This window comes from Ciconia boyciana, chromosome 2, assembly GCF_034638445.1.
Source record: "Ciconia boyciana chromosome 2, ASM3463844v1, whole genome shotgun sequence".
Taxonomy (NCBI): Eukaryota; Metazoa; Chordata; class Aves; order Ciconiiformes; family Ciconiidae; genus Ciconia; species Ciconia boyciana.
This window is the reverse complement of record NC_132935.1, coordinates 58,754,353-58,777,992: the sequence shown is the minus strand read 5'-3', so window position 1 is coordinate 58,777,992 and position 23,640 is coordinate 58,754,353. Positions and strand designations below refer to the sequence as shown.

At 38.8% G+C, this 23,640-nt stretch overlaps 1 protein-coding gene across 1 annotated transcript in view; it reads right to left on the bottom strand.

Moving 5' to 3' along the window:
• Positions 1–23,640, bottom strand: part of CEP192 (centrosomal protein 192) — a 95,433-nt gene that overhangs the window by 58,497 nt on the left and 13,296 nt on the right. The window contains exons 10-25 of the mRNA XM_072851586.1: positions 23,579–23,603; positions 20,444–20,935; positions 19,983–20,130; positions 19,283–19,516; positions 18,267–18,389; positions 16,482–16,636; positions 14,896–14,942; positions 13,266–13,398; positions 10,558–10,712; positions 7,929–8,069; positions 7,337–7,673; positions 6,828–6,968; positions 3,700–3,764; positions 3,427–3,618; positions 2,352–2,475; positions 197–327 (exon numbers count right to left, since the gene is read on the bottom strand). Of these exons, the coding sequence (XP_072707687.1) occupies positions 197–327; positions 2,352–2,475; positions 3,427–3,618; positions 3,700–3,764; positions 6,828–6,968; positions 7,337–7,673; positions 7,929–8,069; positions 10,558–10,712; positions 13,266–13,398; positions 14,896–14,942; positions 16,482–16,636; positions 18,267–18,389; positions 19,283–19,516; positions 19,983–20,130; positions 20,444–20,935; positions 23,579–23,603 (2,643 nt within the window). The remainder of the gene's footprint in view (positions 1–196; positions 328–2,351; positions 2,476–3,426; positions 3,619–3,699; positions 3,765–6,827; positions 6,969–7,336; positions 7,674–7,928; positions 8,070–10,557; positions 10,713–13,265; positions 13,399–14,895; positions 14,943–16,481; positions 16,637–18,266; positions 18,390–19,282; positions 19,517–19,982; positions 20,131–20,443; positions 20,936–23,578; positions 23,604–23,640) is intronic.

Sequence of the window (23,640 nt, the reverse complement as noted above, 5' to 3'; positions counted from 1 at the left end):
AGTACAGGATCATGGCATTCTAATGAAACTATCCTAATAGTGGCACCTGCTAGGATTCAAATGATCAATATCAAAAGCAGTGAGCTGATATGAAAGCCCAAATTTAGCCATATTCAAAGCAACAGTAATAATTGGAGTTATTTGAATTTTGTTCAAGTTCATAGTTGCACTTAATAGAAAAATACAAGAGAAATACCTTTGCTTTACTTTTGGTAGCAGCTTCTACATTAATGGTTTTAGGTATTCCAGCTGCAGTATCCATCTGATGCCATGCACCCTCACAGCTGGTAGAATTTGGATGTTCTTTTGTTTGTGCTTCTAAGTCATCTAAGAAGAAAAAAAAAGACAGGGAATTAATTTACAGTAAATTATCTAAACACCTGCATTCTTGGGATACACATGTTCTCTTAATGCTCTACAGAAAAAAGAGCTTTTATAATGGCACAAGTCCAAATACTGCAAGCATCAATTGTTTCCTGTACAGTAGTCAAAGTTTACATTCGAGTCACAAAATTAGCTGGCATTAAGAATACCATGCTCACACTCTTCAAATTTCATTTTCAGGTAGCTTATCATATTAGCATAAGCTAAACAAACCTTTTCATAAAATGGTGTTTGCAAGATAATATGAACATAGACCAAACTCCAGTAGAAAACTAGACAAGTTAAATCTGAGTAAAGCAAATTTTCTTATGCTGGAGACAGGATTTGACTGAGGTAGATACCAGTGAACCGGTGATTTTGAAGGATTATGTTTAGGAGGGACAGGTATGTTTCTGAAACCATCAAAACAACAAATAATCTTCTTGATTAGGAGATCAAACCCAAACTAGGAGGTATTGTTTATATGAGATCTAAAGGCTACCGTATCAACAAATAAGTTCCTGCTTGAAGGAAAACATCTGGACTCCCTAGAACACTAAAACCAACTTTTAAAGATGCTCTGATCAGTGAGAAAACACGTATGAAACAACAAACATTTTTGGTTTGGGTTGGTTGGTTGGTTTTGGGTTTGTTTTTTTTTTTTTTTGGGGGGGGGGGGGGTTGGGTTTTTTTCTTTACTTCTGTTCTTACAGTAGATATTTGGGGTTTGGATATACTTCTAATTTCATGTAACAACCTCCTCAGGTTGCTGACCTCTCAGCTTCCTCTCCATCTGCTGCTCCTTAAAGAGGAATAGTATACAGGTATTGCTGATAAAGATTATTATTGCCAGTACTACTGAAAATCAGATGGCAGTAACTATTAATACCTTGGCCACAAAGTGACCTAAATAGCTACTTTCTCTAGCATTTATAGCAACCCTCATATCAAAAGAACTGCAGAGCACATTAGGGTATTTTTCTATTATTCAAAGTAACAATTATAACTACAATTTAATTGAACAGAGGTCATGAACTCAGTGAACTCCTGGTATTTTTTGACAAAAATCCAGCCTATTGTATAGTGAATTTAAGCACACTAACACTAGATTTAAAAAAAATAATCATCATTAGAGACCTTTTGAAAATATTTGCAAGGTCCCAGCATGAGGAAAATTACAGCTGTAAAGCTGTTTCAAGGAAGCAGGCTCCATAAAAGCCTGATGGGTATTTTTCACCAATGCAAAAAAGTATTTAAGTCACTGCACTGACTGTACAAGCAGGTTCACAAAGACTGATGTTGCCACAGTTCTATCAAAAGCAGTAGAGATATTTTAAAATGCACTCATCCTTTCCTAAACATACCTTATTAAGTTGATAGGTATATATATGCACCAAAATGCGTGCTGTGATCTTTACATATAAAATTTTGGAGGAATCTCCTAAATTACTACTTTAAGTTAAGCAGATATCATGGGAGTGTAACTTAAAAAAAAAAAAAGATAGCAGGAAAAAATGTAGACTATGTTTTATGCACACACTGTCAGCTCAGCTATATCCCGAATTGTTTTCCTTCTTTCCCTATATCCTCTATACCTGCATGAGCAAACAGACCAGTTTTCTGCGGTTTGTTGGTTGTTTTTTTGCAACACATTTATACAGCTTTTTCAACAGAAAAACTCTGAACAGACTTTAATTATTACAAGACATTTCGGTAGTTATACAGCATCTGGAAATGCTGAAATATCCAAGACAATTCAGGGTAGTACTTGGTATTAGAATGTTCTCTGTTGTAAGTGTTTAGGTTCTGTGTTTTTCTGGGGGAAGGGGGGATGGGGGAGGTGCTCACAGCAAAAAAGATATTTGGTGAATGAAAACTAGAGTCTTTCTATCACAGATTACTCTTAATAGTCTTTAACAGCTATATACAAGTAATTCTTAACTACTGTTATAACCACTGACTAGGGCTGACCCTTCTTGTGTAATTACCTGGAAACACCTCAGACAACTGCGAAATCTCTTGGCCGGCGTCACCTCCTGATGAATCAGATTGCCTTAGCAAAGCAACAGGTTGCCTTTTCTTCGGAGATGTAATATAGTAACCAAAAGATGGCTATAAAAAAAAAATTACCCCGGAATAGAGCATGAGTAAATTCAGTCATTAATAAATAGGTTCAGTGGGCTTGCAAAGCAGTTTCAGCCACAGTGCCTCCCCAGTTGGTGTTTGGCTCTCATACCATTGAGAAATAACATATGCCTCCTAGCATTGCAAATGCCTAATCCAAATACATACACTTCCAATATATACATAAACTAAACTAATAACTTATTTATACCAGTTAGACAAAAGTAGTACATATGCTGTCATCATCTCTGCCTGGAGGCAGGCTCTGCCGCTCAGCCTCTGAATGCACCAGGACAGAATATGCCAACTCTACCAATTCACCAGGACACGACTGAATTACACAAGCATTATTTGTACGCACTTCCCTGCTGTTTTTTTTTTTTTTGTCTGCAACACAGATGAGATACTGTATACCAACAGCAGATAAGAGAAGAGACAGGTACAGACAGATGCAAGAAGCATACGGAAGTATATTGGTAATTTAGAGTCTAGATGACTACATTTTTACTGAAGTCGGGCATTTGCCTAGATGGCACATCAACTATCAATAGCCATTCAAAGATACCCTCACTGTTCAAATACCCCTGTCTGAGCAGCATTTCATTCAACTACCATGTGGATTGTTTGCTTGGACCTCCAATGCGCATCCTGTATATGGTGTACTTTTCTTTCTCTAATCCTACACGTAGTTAGTTCCTGACCAAAAGGTGAAGATCAAGATTCATCAGTAACACCAGCCAGCCCTTCACATCAGAAATCCCAAGTGGGAAGCAAAAGCCAATCCAGACCTGTCACGCATAGAGAATTTCCTTCGCAAGGGAACTTAGAAAAGTAGTTCTCAGAAAGAATTAGTTACAATATTAAAAAAACAAAAGTAGTGCTAGCTGTTGTTGTTCTTTTCCTTTCTTTGTGTCTTAATGTTAATATTAAGATACATACCCGTTTCACATCACTGCCTCCACCAAGACAACCAAGAGCTTCAGATCTCTGGCCAAAGAACTCCCCCAAAGACAAACGTAAATAACTGGCATCTTTATCAAGACCAGATGTTCTCAGCAGAATGCAGCTATTGGCAGATTTCCATGAAGTATCTGCTAATTCAGATGCATTTAGAATGTCTACTTTTTCTGCCTGCAGACAAAGACATTTCAGAAGTTGTAACTTGCAAATAAATTAGAGAACTATTCTGCTTACATTGAGATAATTAGTTACCTGCACAAGTTTGTGTGCTTTCTCAAATTCTTCCTGGTCTTGTGCAATCATAGCTGCTGCTTCAGCTTAAAACCAAAGAGAACATTTATTAAAGTAAGGCATAAGTTATTACTATTTTGATTCATTAAATTTTGAAGGACAGATATTGCAATATTTAATTCCACATTTGACACAGTTTGGGACACACTAGGAGTTATTCCATCCTCTTATGGTGAGAAAAGTTCATATGACATTCTTTTAAGAGAGTATTCCCTGGATCTTTAGAAGCCAAAGTAAAATCAGCATTTAGCTAACTAACTTAGTGGTGAATAAAGAAAGTCTCTTATGGCCTTAACCCCAGGCCAAACTATAACTTTTCATAGGTTATGCTACCCACACTAGATAGAACTGAGCATCATGCAGCTACTTCTGAACAAACTTTTACTACATTTGGTTTAGAAAATTTCATCACGGTGGTACCTGTGAATTTGAGCAAAAGAAACAGACTGGTTTGTACCAGTTCATTAAATACCTGTGCAAATTAACAGGCCAAATAAATCAATACTTCTTTTAAATTCAAATGCTTGTATTATTTTCACAATTACCATTTACAGAACAATGAACACTTAAAGTATCCTCACCAAAATGATGTGAAAAACTGCTGATCAAGAGATATTGCTCTACCACCTTATTTCAAAGTATCATTAAGCCCATCAAAACTTATAAAATATGTGGCCTTGTATACACAGCATCCCTAGTCAAAGAGGACACAGGGCAAATGGAGGAATAAGTCAAGAATGGACACAAACTTGTCAAGTGAATACAGCTGTTGTCCATAAAATTACTTACGGGAAGTAGCAATACATACTATGAGGAAAGAAACAAAGTTGGAATATATCGTTATTGAGCAATCCAACTGCGTTTCCTAAAGGCAACCTAGCACTATCAGTGACACATTGTTATATCCAGTTGAACTCTAAGTCAATATCAGTTCTTCCTTAATCCTCTGTAGAAGCCGTACAGCTCCCTGAAGACTTCCTAAAGCACCAAACTCTGTCAAGTGAGCAATCCTCACTATTCTATACAAGAATACACTGTGTGAACAGTTTGCTGACAGAGATAGACATATCATAAATGAGACTCAGAAGCATCAGATGTAATATTTCCTTTCTGTCCCTACAAATAAGATCTCTCAGCTGTCAAACATCGCACTTGAGCATTGCAAACAGACAGGCAAACTAGCAGCCACAAAAATGCTAACCACACTGAACCTGTAGGTGCATGTCTTCTACTGTGTGACCAAGTAAGCCAATCAGCTCGAAAGCAGAATTCCCTTAAAAGCCCATCAGGCAGGAACAAGCTAAACAGCCTTGGAAAAATTTACAACAGTCAAATATTGTAATCACTCAACAACCCGAGCCTAAGATGCAGGAAAGTGTCTGAAATATCCTGGCATTTGAAAAATAATGGAGGAGCTCTGCTTTACTGACATAGTAGATAGGGAAGGTTCTACCAAATTGGATCATATTTGCTTGTTCGAGCAGAAAACCACTAGTGTTGAAAAGCATTATTTCAATGAATCAATCCTGTTTGATCACTCATTCAAAAGAAACAATTCTCGATAGCAACATATACAGCTGTGCTGGTTTTGGCTGGGATAGAGTTAATTTTCTTCACAGTAGCTAGTATGGGGCTATGTTTTGGATCTGTGCTGGAAACAGGGTTGATAACACAGGGATGTCTTCGTTACTGCTGAGCAGTGCTTACACAGAGTCAAGGCCTTTTCTGCTTCTCACACCACCCCACCAGCGAGTAGGCTGGGGGTCCACAAGAAGTTGGGAGGGAACACAGCTGGGACAGCTGACCCCAACTGACCAAAGGGACACTCCATAACATATGACATCATGCTCAGCATATAAAGCTGGGGGAAGAAGGAAGGGGGAGACGTTTGGAGTGACAGCGTTTGTCTTCCCAAGTAACCACCATGCGTGATGGAGCCCTGCTTTCCTGGAGATGGCTGAACATCTGCCTGCCCATGGGAAGGAGTGAATGAATTCCTTGTTTTGCTTTGCTTGTGTGCGCGGCTTTTGCTTTCCCTATTAAATTGTCTTTATCTCAACCCATGAGTTTTCTCACTTGTACCCTTCCAATTCTCTCCCCCATCCCACCAGAGGGAGAGTGAGCAAGTGGCTGTGTGGTGCTTAGTTGCCAGCTGGGGTTAAACCATGACAACAGCATTTTCTTTGAAAGAAAGAAGAACCTTGAGCGGACCGTGGACGTCTTTAGAATACATTAGCCCATCCATATGTCACTTTAGAAACTAGAAGAGACTGAGAAATACTGTTGCACACATTGCTTGAATCTGTCTAGTCAAACAGACAACCAGATGACATTTTGGTGTTAAGGAATTGATTTGTCTACAGTACTATGTGCATATTATCCAAGCCTGTATGACAAACATACAGACTGTCATGAAGATCAGCCTGAGATAGCTTGAGGAAAATAAACAACTAAGTAAACAGAGGTTCAAAAAGCCTGGAATTTGTTAGAAGATGACAGTCCAGTAAAGCCCCTCAATAAGGTCCAACATTTTTCTTTACCAGTACCATTTTTCATCATCAAGACATTCCCAAGGGGTTCACAAAAAAAATCACCAGCTAGTGAATTCAGCAGCTCTTTTCACATTCTAGTTGATTTTGTAGTAATTTCTTGTTTACAATTATTTCCTGTCTTATAACCATCACGCAATACAGAATGACTACTGTTTCCTCTTCTTGAAAGAAAGGATAACAATAATTAAAGCTCAAAGGAAAAATTGTGGAAGTGACAGCTACAGGAGTTACTTTTGCTCATGCAATAGGTACCAGTGACACACGTTAGAACGCCTTTTTAAACAAAAAAAAAGACTCTTCATGGGAAGAGTAGGAAACATGGAAAGAAGCTATTATCAACTATAACTAATGATAATATCATTATAGGTTACTGTCAACATCAGCTTTCAAATAATTTGTAGCATCTAAAGCCTGGAGGCTTTGCAACACCAAATACTGATTTGTTGAAGTGAAAAAAAAGGCGGGGGGGGGGGAGAAAGTTTACTTAACACTATCACAGATAACAACAGCTAACTAAACAGGAAAAAGATTACATACATCCAGTAATGAACTCCTCATGTATTTTATCATCTTCAGACAGATTTAAATCTTGTTCTTCATCAAAAGAAGTATAATACGCAAGATCAGTCACCCATTTGCCCTCTTCATTTTGATAAACAACACTATGTGGTAAGTCACCTGAAAGATATATCAAATATCTTTGTTTCACTGTTGATGATCAATCAAATCACTGTTGATTAAAATAAAAAGGAATATGGCAAAGTCTCTTATGTATAGATTAAGGAGTTAAAAAAAAAAACCACATAGCTCAAGTTGCTGCAACTGCAAGCTTAAACTAGTTTCATCATCAAATAAACAACAGTTAAGTGCAATATACAACAGTATTTTCTAAAACAAAAACAAGTCAAAATTTATTCATGCTACATTTGTTTTTATTACCAACTTGCACAACTACAGAAAATGCATAGCTTACAATTCTATTTCTTTTTGCATGCAACGGAGTCTGGTCACAATTGTATAGATGGGTTATATCTAAAGCAACCTACCTTTGTCTGCTGTAGCTAAACTTATGTTCTCACAGCTGTCTGCAGTTGGAGACAGGTAAGTATCAGCAAGACCAACTTCACATTCAGTTGCATCTGTCTGAGGTGCATTTGCACAAAGAGCTTTAGGAGTGGTGTCATGCCCCAAAAATCCTCTTGCTGTGGGTAGTACTTCTGCATCAGAAGCAGCAGCCTGACACTCAGAGGACTGTATTGCTTCCTTTGGAAGGACATCTGAGGCATCAGCTTTATGGCAGTCCATGCACTGAAGATACAGTGAATCTACTTGCAACTCAACAGCAGTGCAGGAATCTAGCACATCTCCAGTAGTCATGGAATTCTTAGAAAAAAATAATCATTTAAAAAATGTCAGAAGTGTAGTTGTTAACCGTTTGTGCTAATAGGTCTAGGTACAAAATAGTGCAAGTTAACTATGTTTGAAAAATACATCTGAAAACACAGTGGTGTCATTAATTTTTTGTAAAGAAAGATTGCATTGTTAGTTCAATCTCCAACAAGTTTTCAAATGCACTGCCATTTTCTACTACAGTCTTACTCTATGTAATAAACAGAAATTTAAATGACAATTTCATACCAGTTGCCGTACTGCTCTGGGCAGCATTTCTCTTTGCACAGGACATCCAGTTATCCCTTGATTTTGTGAATCTTCATCACTAGCATTTCCAGAGTCTACTCCTGTCACAGCCCGGTAAGTGTCAGGAACCTGAAAGTTCTCCTTTTTAAAAAAAAAAAAAAAAAAAATATATATATATATTTAAGTTACACCAGAACAGATACACCAAAGAAAAAAAATTTTAACACTACAGTCGTTTTTATAACGTTAAAAAATTCTTTACTAAAGAGATTATCATACTTTCTTTGCTCATGTGCCACTGCCAGAGGCATCTCTAGCTGCTAGCACCACCACCAAGGACAATAGCTCCTGGCTATGCCAATCCATGCATGTGCCTCCAAGGGCATACACAGCAGGAAGATGGAGGAGCTCTTCTTATTCCTACTACATCCTTTCATTCCCTTTAACAAGGGCACCATGCTACTCCTCCTCTCCTTCTGCCTGACCTACTGCTGGATGAGGACTCCAAATCCAACTCAGAACCTGTTTTACCTACCCCACTACCTATCTACAATGGCAGTGAAGCAGGAACATCTTACACAAGTAGAGAAGACCTGAGGTCAGACAGCAGAACTGTGTTATTCTCGCTCTTCAAACAACCACCTATTCCTTTCCTCACATACAGCCATAGATCAGCAACTGGCAGCCCATGCAGACTGCTTTTACAGGGTTAACATATCACTTCCCACAGCTCAGAAACTCTGATGTCAGTTGGGAAATTTCTGAAGTTTCAGAAGCTACAGTTCATTTAACTGTTTAAATCAATCGCACTTTGCCATTCTGGTCAAGCGTGCAACTGCCAGGATCGCATCCATCGTTGCAAAGCCAAGAAAATGGAAAGGCACTTACCCCCGGCACTGTGTTTGTAATGGAGCTAACTGTTGCTCAAAGATAAACCACAAGCCAGCCAGTTGCTGCTCTACGCTTACCTTTCACACACTGACCACTTATTTAAGAGACTTATTTACTCTCCTGGAAAAATGAGTCTCTGTGATACTATACACTTAATAAAACCTTAGAGATTGCTATCCAAGCTAATAAACCAGTGATCAAAAAGATTTTATAAACTAGTTGTATGACAGAAAATAAGGGCCAGCATGTTACCTTAATAGTTACAGAAACAAAAAATAAACCAGAATATTTTGTCAGTAGTGACTTAAATTTCTTTTCAACAAGTTTAATCAATGTCTTAAAAGAAAATTCCATTCTGTTCTTTGAATTTTGTTGCAGTTAAAATTGTAACTCTAATTAAGAATAGCAACAAGTTAAACTACTGAAAGTAGTTTCGTCACAGAACCATCAGATTAAAATTAAGCAATTCCTACACAGACAATAGGCCCATCTCCTGGATATTACAAGTTACAAGTGAGATCAAAAGATGGCCTTAGTTTCAGTTCAGCTGACCAGCTTGCTGGGGCTGGAGGGGACAGGGTAAAGCAAGCGTTTCATGGGTATTCACTTTCTTATGGAGATTTCTTTCATGAAAAAGTCTTTGCATTCAGAGGCTGGTAATCAAAATTAAAATCATGCCATCACAAGTCAATGGTATCAGTAGAGGTTTCTGCTTAGTTACCGATGATATAATTTCCTTTAGTGGACTTGAGAGGATCCCAAATGCTTACCTACAAACATCTTACCATCTCTGACACTAAAAACCACCACTAGGAAGCTGAGAGGGGAAGCACGGTGTATAAGAAACATTCATAACTTAAAGCGTTCAAGAGAATGCCTCAGACGTACAGTAACTTCAGATCCGCATAAACAATCCAAAAATTTTAAGAGCAATTTTTACTTTTGTAGTAAGACAGTATTAAGTAGTCCAGCAGAAAAAGTCCATCTTCAGGAAATACTACTGATGCTATATTAGTTATTACAGGATTTCTCTGAGGACAAGTCTCCATCATCCCAGAGAAGGGACAGAAATCCAGTCTTAGGAGTTTGGGGTTTGGGGTTGTTTTTTTTTTTCCCCCTTTGCAAGATCAAGTAACAGAATGGACTGCAGAAGTTTCTCTACCAGAGCTGCTTATCAGGAGAAAAAAAGCTATGCACAGAACAAAGAGGAGTGTGAGGAGCAGGGTTAGAGAGGGGTGGGAAACCTGAATGGAGAGTTGAATAAAGGAGACACCATAACAGGAAACTCTTCAGCTTTGCTACAAGCCTTCCTGACTAATGCCTCTTGGGATAGGCAGCTACTTACCTAATTCCACTTTATTTCATAAACAGCAAGACCTTCTGTAACAAGCAGATGAATCAGCTGCTAGCTCTGCACTACAAGGAAGAGGAAAAAAATACAAAAATAGCTACCTAGCTTCTTTCCTTTTTTTTTTCATCCCCTAAGGAAAACCTTGCAGAAGGAATAGAAAAAGTCAGAAGCTCACTCAAATGGCTTTGTTTCTAGTTTAGAGCTGTATTTGCTATCTTTAAATTCAAAAAGAATCCTTTGCTGTACAGGCTACCTGTTGGACAGTATTTGGATTTGTCAGGAAAGAAATAAAACCTAGTTCACCCTAGCAGACAGCACTCAAGGTCTTAAACACCATGTTTAAGGGCCATTGGGCATGCTGAGCTTTGAACTTTACTCTAAACTTACCTGAAATAAGCCATTTTCAGAGAGCTTCAGCGCTGTGCAGCATTCTGAGAGTTTCTGTATGTCGGTGTCTCCTCTTGTCATTTCTGGTTGTATCAGCTGCTCAAAATAGGCTTCTAGTTGGTTATCAAAGAACTCTTCATCATCGATATCATAATCTATTGAAACAGAAAAAATATCCTATTCACCTTTCATGGACATTTTATATCACCTGACATACTATCAAAGCAAGTCCATAATTTTTAATACTTTGAGTCTCATAATACACTCACACAGTCAGAGCAGAATTACCCTGTTTTTCCCTTAAAATAATTGGGTCACAGAAACATGTAATTGTCTTACTCTATGACTAGTGATATACAGCAAAACAAGATGACTATAAGCTAGCATGTTAACTCCCAGGCTATCAAGTGACTCATCTTCCTTCACATGATCTATACACCACCACATTCCAACTAGCAAATCATATATTTTACCTTTAATTTATGAGTATGTATATGTAACATTTTTCAAACTTCACAGAAAGTGACTGAATCATAGTAGTGACTGAATCATAGTTCTACATTTCAATGGCAAAAAATGTTAAGTACTATTACTAAGAACAGTACTATTCCTATTTGCCAAGTGAAAAGTTTTTCAAGACACAATTTTTCCTGTTTTGGGGCTGTTTTAATTTGTGGGGGCTGGGGGCAGAGGAGAGTTTCCAGGGCTTTTGTTTGGTTGGTTTTAAAGACCCAAACATCAGTCAGCTTTTTAGGGCATAGTTAAATGCACTCTTAAAACCACTGTAAAACATATTCCGATAAGTTATTTGACATCTTTACTTTTTATTCTTTCATTTCCAGGAAACAGTATCCTGTTTGTGTTTTTCCTTATTAAAAAAAAGTATACTCAAACAGGCCTTGCATTTATAAACTCACAACTATATTTTGTTTTCCACGTAATTAAATAAATGTTCATTTTCAGGTTGCTGGTGATGGTTTAAGAATTCTCCAGCAATTTTGCCTTTGTAGTATATTTCAATTCTTCTCCCCAAAAAGGTAATTCTGAAGAATCTTCTCAGTATTTCCTTCTGCCAAAGAGGTCTACACAATGCCAAGAACGTACAGGAAAAAAGTACATATATACACACACAGGTAGGTCATCATTATTTTTGCAGTTCCCAGTTTTGCCAGGGCCCTGTACAAACAGCCTGATTTACAGAAGCACACCCCTTGAACAAAATACGATTTAGTTGAATTGGAAGCTATGGATCCCCAGCAACTTTGACATTACAGCAAAGCAATCAGGATCTGTTACATTTGAGTCAATAAATGAAAAATCTGCATCACGGCTCTGTTTCCACATATGATACTGGAGAAGGTGGAGGGATTACAGCAGGCTAAGTTTCTTGAACTAATACCTATCCTCAGAACAAACGCCCATAGAGTGCTTTAAAAATTATATAAGGATTAGTTAGTTACCTGAATGGTAGACAAATACCTACAATTCAAACTCAAATTAACAACAACACAATAATTGTTTTAATCTCATCTACCTATGTCTTGATTCTTCTTTGTGAAACTGAAATAAAAGTCTGCTATCTTCCAAATAATGAGAAAGTGGATTAATATATTTTTACCTCAGATACCAGAGACTTCCTCCTTATTTTTAGAAATACTCTGCTGCCAAATTTACACTGAATACAGAATTACATTATAAAAATCAGTAAATTGCACCCTGACCAGGAAAAATAAAAAGATCAGTTAGCTTCACCAGCTTCACTGGAACCCTGAATAGACAAGTATTTCCAGCTGAAGACTACCAACTCCTTAGGGGGGGCAGATAAAAGTAATCCCATCCCCTTGGGTGGAAAAAACCAGTATTTTTACTCAGCAAACTATTAACTTCATTTTTACACGCTTAACACACATGTGAAGTTATGCAAAAAGAAAGAACAAGAAGACTTCAAAAGACAGTCATGACATCTGTAGATATAATAGGGCGAAATCCAGTAATCCTACTTCAGTGCAGGGCTGCTTGATCTCAAGGTGGCAGTAAACCTATTTACCACTCTGCCTTCCTCATTCTTGGTGCATCTGGGACATACCCTGTCATCCTTCACATTATGTGCAAAGTCAACTGCATTAATAAAGAAGAGCATGTTTGTCCTTCAGCAGCAGCCACTGGAAGGGCACAGAAATTTCAAAACTCTTGTTTAGTTATACAGAACTCAAGCTCTCACTTTTATCCCTGTGGGTAAACCAGGCTTCCAACCTGGGTGTTACCCTGCACGTGTGGCACCTAAAGAGAACTCAAACTCAAGTAAAAGTTAATTCTAAGGGCTTGTACATGTTCTTCATCATAAAAGTTTATCTCTATTAATCTAAACCAGAAGTGTAGGTAGGGTTACCACTTTATTAAATGAATGCCCACATTTCTACCTGTATTTTTGATTCACGGTAACTGAGGACTGTTGTTTAATTTTTTTAGATTAAATGTCCAATTGTGATTTTCTCTGACAAATTCCATAGCCACCTACTCCTATGACAATTTTAAAACAGCCAGTTTCCCAATGAACACAGTTTTCTTTAATACTCCTAATACTAGTTTTTGATCAAGCATAATCCTATATTAAATACTTCAGGAAAACAATACCTTTCTTCTCAAGTATGCAATAACATTGTGTCAGAATTCTAGACTCAACTACCCAGAGTTACAAATACACTTACCAGTGGAATCTTCTTCTGAGCTTGCAAGAGATGAGAGCTTCTCATTTTCCAAAAAACTTGAAAGGCTATTGCTAAGATGATCACTTGAGGTTTCACCTTCTATCAGCTTTTCAGAAGGTTCAGATGGACCAACCTGTGAAAAGCATCCATACAGAAATGTTTCTAGGAGTTACCAGCTATTGTATAAATTCAGTTAATAATAAACAATTAATGAGGTTAATAATATTCCAAAACTCCTCCCCACACTTTTTTTTCTACTTATCCCACGAAACATTCTAGTTCTAATGGACTTTGCCTGCTAGTTTCCAGAATGGGTATGTGCAAGAAATACAGTGATCATAAAGGGGAAAGAGGGAAAAAGCATCTGAATGACACCAAACTTAAAAAACCGCAAAAATAAAATACTGAACCACTGCATTAAAGAGTTTACACTTGAAAAAATTGCCCCCTCATTCATTAAGCTGCAATCCCAACTTAAAAGCACAAAGACAACTCTCAATAGTTTCCTATGCTGCTAAAACAGTGCTTCTTCAGAAATCGTACACCTAGATCAACCCTTTGTTGATAATTTCTTCAAATAAGCATACTAAATTACTTATAAAGTAGTATTTCAGCTGAATCTAGCTAACTGTAAATATTGCATCTTTTATATACCTGAATGATTTTTAAAAACAGCATGACGTAATGTCTGTTTTGGATTTAGTCTCACAGTCTTTGTGATAAACAGATCACCTTTGACAGACAGCAAAAAAGTCAAAGTTCAGAAAGTAAAAAATTTGAAAGGGACTTGAATTATGGTTTTCAGATGACAGTCTGTGAGCATTCAACTGCAACTCACTGACTGCTGTGACCCCAAGAAAAATCAAATGAAAGAAAATTAAATTAATTTAGTAAATACCAGCTGACACATTAAGGAACACATACTGGACAGCATCTGGCTGCAGCCTGAGGCATATTTTCTTTAAGGGCCACAAGATCTCCCATTTCTATCTGCCTTCTATCTCTGTGCCCATAACTGTCAGCTTCTCTAACACAGTAGATAAAAACAGCTGAAGCATAGCCCTACCTGTCAATACCTGCAGCTAGCAGATAGCTCTGGGAGAGAGACATACAAAAAAAAAATTACAGAGGCAGCAGGAAGATTGTGTTCTTACAAATGGTGCAGTTTTTAATGTTGAGGACACTGAAGAAGTCATCTGAACTAACATTCCTCAAAGTAATTAACAAGTACAGGGGCAAGTCAAATCAGGTTGATATTGTCTACTCCAAAAGCATTCCAAAAAGTTCCTCAAAAGGCTTTTCACTAAGCTAAACTACAATTGGGATAAAATGTAAGGTCCTTACATGGATAAAGAACTACAAGACAGCAGAGACTAGGAGTGAACAACAATTTTCACAACTGAAAAAGATTAAGTGGAGTCATGCTCCCATGGTACTAATTATGTTAAGTGATCTGCAAAAAGGAGGCAAAGTGAGGCATGATACATTCAGCATGCCCGCACCATTACAAACTTAAGGGATACACAACATAAGACAATAAACACAGTTCAGTTCTCTCCCTCCTCCTCTCATCTATACAAGATTAATATTAGAAAACCTTTAATTTTACTGTATTTAGAAAAGCTTTCACCTTATTATTCTTACTGTCTGGAAGAAAACATATTCCAGTTGACAAATCTGAAACAAAAGAATGTCGTGTAATCAGTATTCTATTAAGTTCTTATGTTATACTACTTAGTGGTAAGTATTCTATAAGATAGCAGACCAAGATTCTTGAAGGTCTAGGCATACACCATAAAAATAATCCTGAAAACATATATGTTATCACAATACCAAAGTTTACATGCTTTTCTAACAATGATCAAAAGTATCTGGGAGTAATTAAAAAGGCAGGGTTTCTTCAGGGCTAGAACTGTAAAAATTCTGCAAGACAATTATTGCCTTAAGGATTTCTATAAGGCAGTGCAAAAAATTAAGGAGTCCCAGGTTGCATTAGCAGAAGTAGGAACAAGTGTTCTGTTCCACTGTTGCATTTCACCGACTGGGCCAATTCTTTTTTTGGATCACTTGTAAGCAGCTTCCACTTGTCTTTGTGTTGTATCCACCCATAATCCAATTGCAAGTCCCACAAGACAGAGAACGTTCCAGACATGCACATACAGATTTTAGCAAAAAAGGTTCCTAATTCTTAAATAATAGATGGGAATAAAAGGCAATTTCTGGACTAGAATCCTAAACCTTGAATAAACAACAAGTTAAAACAAATTAACTAAATACAGTCAGGCACTATCAAGTCCAAACACTGAGCAGTCCCAGTTTTCCAAAGCATCATGATTTTTGTTGCCATAGTTACTGCCACTTCCTCAAGACTACAATAATAAGTGACTGAAGTCAACATTCACTGTTAGAAGTGTGTTTTATAAGGGCCCATTTATATTACAAACCACAGTACTTTCTAATTGAACATGTTCTCTATTAAACTATTAATACTTACCTCATGAAAACCTATGCAAGTATTCAGATAAAGCTTAGAAAAGGGTAATGACTAGAAGTATATATTTACTAAGTATATTTACTGAATTGTAAGGAACAAGCAGAATTTAATCACAGGACTAGCATTAGCAAAAACCTCAAGTTTAATATCAATAGCCACGCTTTTAAAATAAGTTACAGAAAATTATTTTGCTCCCACTACTCTATTCATACTTCAAAAAAGCATAGTTTTCACAGCAAGTATTCCAAACTACTTTTTTATGCATCACCTCACTAGAAAAGTAAGTTTCCAGCTTCTATAACTGCAGCTAAAGATCACCTATTACAGGTTGGTATAGGGCAAGAAAAGAGATGTTAGTTAAAACATTATCTCATAGACTTACACCTACTGAAAGAGAAGGTGTAGAAAACAACTTACACTTTTTCCACAAGTAAAGTTCCTGAATTTAATTCAGATTCCTACTAGCATTCTAATTATGGTATTTTATAGCAAACATTATTTTCATCAGCTTCCTGTCTAGCTTTGTACTTTGGGGAGAAATCTAAGAACACAATGTCAACCACAAGCTTTCTGTTTTCAGTTTGTTCAAATCAAAGAGATTCTTTTTGAAAACCCATTTACACTATGCCATAAAAGAGTGAAAGGGTCAAGAGAAGACATCTATAGCATAAAAAGCTAATTACACTGAGAATAAGTATACAATTTTTCTCAAATTTTAATACCTTCCAATCGTTCAAGTGGCAATACCTCAAGTAAGGTATCTTGACTGCGATTTGAATGCTCAATGACATTCTGATCTTGCTCTCCGTATATTGAGTGGGATGCTTTCAAACTAGCAGAAGTTGGCTGAGGTTCTTTAACTTGTGTAGCAACTTCCCTAGAAAGAGAATTATTTCAATGCAAAACGACTCAGTGAGATATATAGATCAACATTAGTATACAACATCTCTCTATATAATGATTTGATGAATTCTCCAATTTTAATGCCTTCGTCTCTAGGAAGTCAGCTGTTCCCATTAATATAGATTCTACAGACCTATTACCTGTCATTTTACAACAAAGGAATAAATATCAAGATTACAAGGGCTTCAGTTTCACAATCTAAAGTGTGAAACAAATAGTAAAATTTAATGTAACATATGCCTCTCTAGTTTTTTTCTGTTTGTTCCTTTCTGTTTCGTTTCTGCAAAAAGAGGGAAAAGTGTAAGGGAAAAAGGGTCTATTCCAGGTGAGTTCCATGATCCATTTGAGAGCAAGTCAAACCCTACACAAGATTTTCCTAAGTCCACAATATCAGCATGCTTTTTGTAATATTAAATTAGGGACTAAATCATAAAGAACATGACTTACTGAAACTCCATATAGTTTTGTTAAATAACAGCTTTTATAATTCTGCAAGAAAGCTATTTTTCATTCCTGGTTTCATAGGACTTCCACACAGGCAGATAAGCTAATCATGTAAGATGTTAGAATTTCCACATTGAGTGAACTGAACCATACTTTAGCTTTAATATTTCAAATGTCAGTTTTATTTATATATCTAAAAGTTTAAAATGTAATTATTCCATGTTTTGTATTTTTTTTTACTTGAATATGATCAAGAAGCTGACTCCCTCTCTTAAATCTTATATTCTTTGGTTTTATAGGGACATACTGCCTATAGTGCAATTTTATCAGTGAGAAAGACACATGTTGCAGTTTCTATCGCAACAATAAGAACAAATTTGATCTTGGTTATAATAACCTATGCAACAGCTTCCAACACTTCCACCACTTAGTAACGCTCTCTAAATTATTTCACTAACGCTAGTTATTTCCTAAGAAGTAGCAATCACTGAGCCTACAAGGAAGCTAAATTTAATAGAAATTGATGTTTCTTTCTGTATGCAAACGGCATGATACTTACTTGGAACAGATTTAAATCAGTGCAAACTATTATTCACACACACAACTATTATTCTGCTGATGAAGCAGAAACATCAGCTTAATTCTAGATTATGTAATGTAAACTAGATAAATACAAGCCAGATTCAAATAAGTCAATTAATCACACTTAGGAAATTTTTTATTAGTGTGACAACAAAAGAAAACATCATAGTTTTAAAAAAAGAAAAGTCACTTCTAAAGGTTCATTCCTGTCATGTACATGAAGCCCAATTAGTCAATTAAACAGCAGAACACTGTTCATGTAGGGCTGTACAGCCTAAGTGGTAGCATCGCACAGGATGCTTCCACATAGTCTGCTACTATCCCTCTTCAGAAAACATGGAGGAGCTGTTTTAGTAGGAAAAGCAGCCCAGGCTGCCAAACACTGTAAGCTAACAGGCTAATGCACAGCTGAGCTCTCCAGTTACTGCCATCAAAACGCCAGTAGTAGAAGCAGCTGCTGAGGTGGGCAATTCAATTCTGACATATTCCATAATTAGCTTATAGTACATTTAAATCTACATACTATATACTGGTACGTGCATTTTAGGACAGAATTAGATTTTAACTATCTCACTTACATGTCATCACGAAAGCTGAGAGCAAATCTCCCCATTGGCTCAGGATCTGACTGACTGCTGTGGGAAGATCCTGATGGAGGTGAATGTTTCCCTTCTAAATAGGATGCACAGATATCAGAAAGCCTGTAAAGGTGGGGAAGAAAAACACACAACAGAATCATTCTAATATGCACCTCTCCTGTTCTCCAAAGAATTGGGGGAAAAAAAAAAAATCATATTGATGGCCACTCATCTCCTATAAGTTCAATTATTTGAATATTTTAGCATTTTCTAGCCAATCTGTATTTACAGGTACACATATGTACCCAGAATGATCTTCTCCAGTCTTCTGTAGTTCTTTAGAGAAATACCACATTATCATTTCCAGTGGCTAGTGCTGTCCCATTTGGAACGCACACTTCTGGAAAGACAGGGTAAGCTTCTGGAAAGACAGGGTGTTTGGAAAGACAGGGTAAGACTTTTAAGTTTGATCTTACTTCTTGTTAAGTCACAGGACAGCAGTTAAGCGAGCAAAGGCTTCTCGTTACTCTTTGCTCTACTCCTTGGTGAACAAATCATTATAAATTGTGTTAAAATTTAATTCGTATCCATAACACTAGTACCTACACTACCCTTTCTAAAATGAGCCAGATTCAGGTAAGTTAAATGAACAGTTAACAGAGTTAAGAGGACACACATGTAAAAAATATATTATTCTCTATATTACTTCAAACTTGAGTATACTAAGCTGGAGAGTCAATTTAAAAGAAACTTCATTGTTATTTTATCAGTCTAAAAACTAAACTACCCTTTTAAAGGGTAATTTTAATAAAAGTATTTTATCAGTTATGAATTTAATGCAGATTTTTCACTGCCAACACAATCCTGTGTTTGATGATTAGTATGTTACTGATTAGTAAATAGTTTTACCACCTACCAAATAATCTGTCAAAAGGATTTTTCCTCTCTAAAGTTAAATGTTTCAAATCAGTCAACTGTTTTTTATGTTATTAAGTAGTATTAAGGGATAGTCTCACCTGTTGTCACAGCCCATTTTACTCCTGGCAACAGTTGAAGCTGCAACAGGTAAGCCAGGGTTTGAGGAAATGGTAACATTTTCAAAAATGACACTTGCATTGCTACTCAACGAATGGCCCAAGAAGCTTGGAAATGTCTCATCAGCAATATTTCTGAAGTCTTCCATCATCCTGCACAAGTTGCTTAAAATAGCACTCTGCTTGGCAACACAATCAGCCCTGGTCCAGCAGCATCTGAAAGTAGGAACAAAATAACTATACAATTACACAAGTCACAGTAATGCTGTCAAAAATATGTTATTTACACATCACAGCCAATAATCTTTGGCAATCACCCCACTTCACCCACAAACGTGCTTAAAAATTATTTCCAGTCCTCTTCCCCCAAGCCTTTTGTGGGCCACAGCGTTTTATAGCCTTCTTGGACTTTCTAAAAAGAGCGGCACTCCTGCACGTTAGAGTACCGACGCTGCAAGACGTGCCAACCTATATTTAGCCTGTAAAGCTGCTTGGACCAAGACAGCCTTCCTCCATTTCCACAGCAGCAAGCACCTGGGGAGCTACAAACCCCGTGACGCGATCACCTCGGGCCGCTACTTGGCAGGCGACAGCCTAACCACTACCGATCTCCACACGGAAGGCCTGGGCTCTACCCCCCCCAGGCACTCCGTGCAGGCACCACCACCCCACACACACACACCCGTCGCGGCCCGGGAGCGGCACGATGGCCCCGCCGAGGGAGGCGGCCGCTGACACTCTCCGCCACGCAGGCCGGGACAGGGAGCGGCTCGAAGCCAGCGACCCCTTTTTCCCCAAGCGGGAGGAGGTCGGCCCTGCCCTCCTCGGAGCTGCCGCGAGGGGCGGGAGCCAAGGCGGAGGAGCCCGTCCCCCCCCCGTCCCGCCACAACTCGCCTGAGAGGAGCAGGAGGAGCCGCGGCCCAACCGCCAAAACTTCAAACCGCCGCTCCCTCCGCACGCGCCGTCCCGCGCCCGCTGCCCTGCCCTGCCCCGCCCCGCCCACTCCGCAGCGCCGCGCAGCGCCCCCCGGCGGGCGGGCGGGCCCCACCCGCTCACCTGGCGCGCGACAGAAACAACAGGCGCCACCCGCCCCCCTCCCGACCGGCCCGTGGCGAGGAGCGCGTGCGCAGCGCCGCCGCTCACCTCCCAAACTTTCCCCAGCCCGCGCGCGCGCTTCGCCCTCCCGCCCCCACCCCGCCTCCCTCCGCCGCCAGCCAATGGGCGAGCCCCAGCCGGAGCCGGCGATTGGCCGGCGGGGCACGGCAGGAGGAAAAAGTTTGAGGAGGCGAGAGAGGGGGATGCTGATTGGGCGAGGGGCGCGCGGCACCGCCCAGCCCCGCCCCCCGGCGGTGCCCCGTCGTCCGTTGGGCGGGAGGCGGGGGGGGGCTGCCTGGGAGAGCGGGCCCGCAGGCAGGTAGGTTCGCCTCGGCGCCGACTGAGGTTTTTGGAAGAGGACGATGAACTCGGTTATTTCAGGTGTTTGCTTACGGACCGGTGAGGTTTGAATCCCGGTACCGGTGAGCAGCTCGGGGTCTTTCAGGGTAACGGCGGCAGCCCCTGAACCACCGCGTCGCGCCGCCAGTGGTGTCTGACCAGCCGGTCTGGCCCTGCTGCCCCGGGCCAGGGCATAACCACCTAGAAAGGAAAAAGCTTTAGTCGGGTTTAGTTATGTGACATTTTTTATTTATATGACAGGCGTTGTCGATATGACTGACTTTTTGTCTGTCGTATTGTTGCTATATGAGTCACTTTGATAAGGTTGAGCAATGTGCCGTTTATACAGTACCTGGATAATTTTACTTCAATTTTGAAGCATAAATGTCACATTCTTTTAAGTAGAGGATGAGAAGGCAGCCGATGCCTTCCAAGCAAGGTACCTATATGTGTGTCTGACAGCTTCAAAAGATCTAAATCAAATTCAGCGTTAGTCCAGTACATTTTTACAATGTATTTCTACAGTCGTACTCCTAGTATGGAGACTGCAAAGAGCTAGAATGAGAGTGAAAATTCACACACTCAACGTCATCAGAATTTCATACTGTGTTCAAATATGTTCAAAACAAAACTGAACAATAACAACAAAAAAAAAACAAAAACAAAGCCACCTCCTGGCTACTACAAGAGCCAAAAACTTCACATCTTGGAAGTTCAAGCTGAGATATACTCCAAGCACATAAACAGTATACAGGATAATGCATATCTTGTTTCAGACGAAGAAAAGGAAAAGCAGCCTTACAAAGTGCTAAATAAATTTAAAATACTGCCAAGTACCTGCTGTAATTATCCTTTTCTAAGCCCTTTTATAATCTCCCTCCTTCCTAGGGGTTCTGCTGCTTATGTTCAAGGGCCCAGATCCTGCACAGAAGTACAGTTTGTAATTTTGAGTCATGGGAGCAAGGGAAATGAATGAAGAGGGAAGCATGAGTTTTGAGGAAGTAGAGGTGGACAGTCAAGTATATGGAGTGAAAGGTCCTGTTTGGAGAGCCATCAATGCAAAATGGCAGGCAGGGGGAAAGGCAAGTATCAGCTCCAAAACCAGCACAAGTTCATTTGCTGAAGTCAAAGTACATGGCCAGTCCACTGGAAACATGACTTGTTTGCACTGAAAATGTAACAGCATGTTTCCATTAGTAAGAAGCGTGACTGGGATTAGTCAGGATATCTAATAATAATACATGTTCGGCACAGACGAAAATAACGTGATCATGCTGAATTAACTAAACAAATGCATTAAAAGCTGCAAAAAGTTGCCATTTACTTTAGTGTTACCATAAGCAGATATTCTGGGCTCCAAAACAACAACAGAAGCAAATTTTAAAAAAAAATGCAATCAGGAATCTTTCCCTTATAACCATCCTTGATCAGCCAGATCCATATAAAGAATTGTCTTCAAATATATTTTACACTTGTTTTTGTTACACTGCAGTAACTGAGGCATATCTGAGATACTGCAGAAACTTTAAGCATTGGGAAACAGCAGCATATCTAGATACTGCCACCTTGCTTTTCTTGATTGCTGCTTAGGAAGGAGCCCTTTTTTTTCCTAGTACCACTAGAAGTACAGTAAGGAAATGATCAATTGCTGTATTGAAGGGAGTGACATTTTAAAGGGTTAAGACAGAAATTCTGCAAGTAGCTTAAACCTTCAAAAGTATATTCTGCTGCTTGTGTACCCACAAACAGTTTATTCTGTTTTAGGAATGAATCTCAGTATGATAGTTTTGATCTCTTTTTTTTTTTAAATGACTCATTCTCCCACAGAGGAATATTGTTACTCCCTACCCCAATTTAAACCTTATTTTTTAAGCATGTAACATTTCTGTTGTTTACCATACAAAGTATGGCATAGTTCCATAAAAGTTAACTTTTTGGTAAAAAGGTCTGTGCACCTGCTTTTACCAAACTTCCCCCCCCCCCCCCCCCCAGTTCTGTTCCTGCTGGCCAAAAATTACCAGCACCCTACCTCCACCCACAGTCAGCAAGCACTCTGTAACGCCATTGTTACCTTTCATGGCTTTTTAGTAAATTAAAACTAGATTCCCTCAGAGATAATCAAGAAAAAAATGTGGTGAGAAAAAATATAGCATATGAGCAAATAAAGTTGCCGGAATACAAGTAAAACTCACAGGAACTTGCCATTGTTTTGGAAGAATGCAGGTTGCCCTCTCTATTACCTTATACTAGTGGCCTAGTCCACAAAGTAGCATAAGCCCGTTTTGAAGCACACTGAAATACTGTTATACTTTGGGTTTCTGCTGCACAGAGCCACCTTTGTCCTTCCTCCCCCCGAGATCTGCTGAACATGCTCAGCAATTACATCGTGTACAGTAATGGTACTCCCTAGCAATACCATGTAGTCATTGTCCAGTTTTATCCTCCCGCCTGTCTCACACCAGCCAAAGCTGAGTCAATGCCAGCACGCTGATCCACAGCAATGATGTTCCTGTGCTGACACATCACAACAGGAGGCTTTTAAGGCAGTACTATTTCTTCAAAATGTCCTAAGTGAATTATTCAATCACTGGAAAAGAATTATGACATAATTTGAAATCCAACAACCCTAGTAGTATCTGCAGATCTTCAACACGCCTGTGAGGAAAGTCAGAGCACACCCCATGGCAGAAAAATGTAATACGCAACTGTGCATCCAGAATGGCACATGACTTCACAAAAGCAAAGCTCTGAGAATGGACACCTGAATCAAAAAAGCTCCTTGATCAGGAGCCTGTTAAAAAAAAAAAAAAAAGCTATTACAAGAAAAAGCATATTAATACAGACCTTTTAGAATAAGTTTATTAGTCAACTGCAATTATAAAATTTAAATATTTATACAGCAAGAT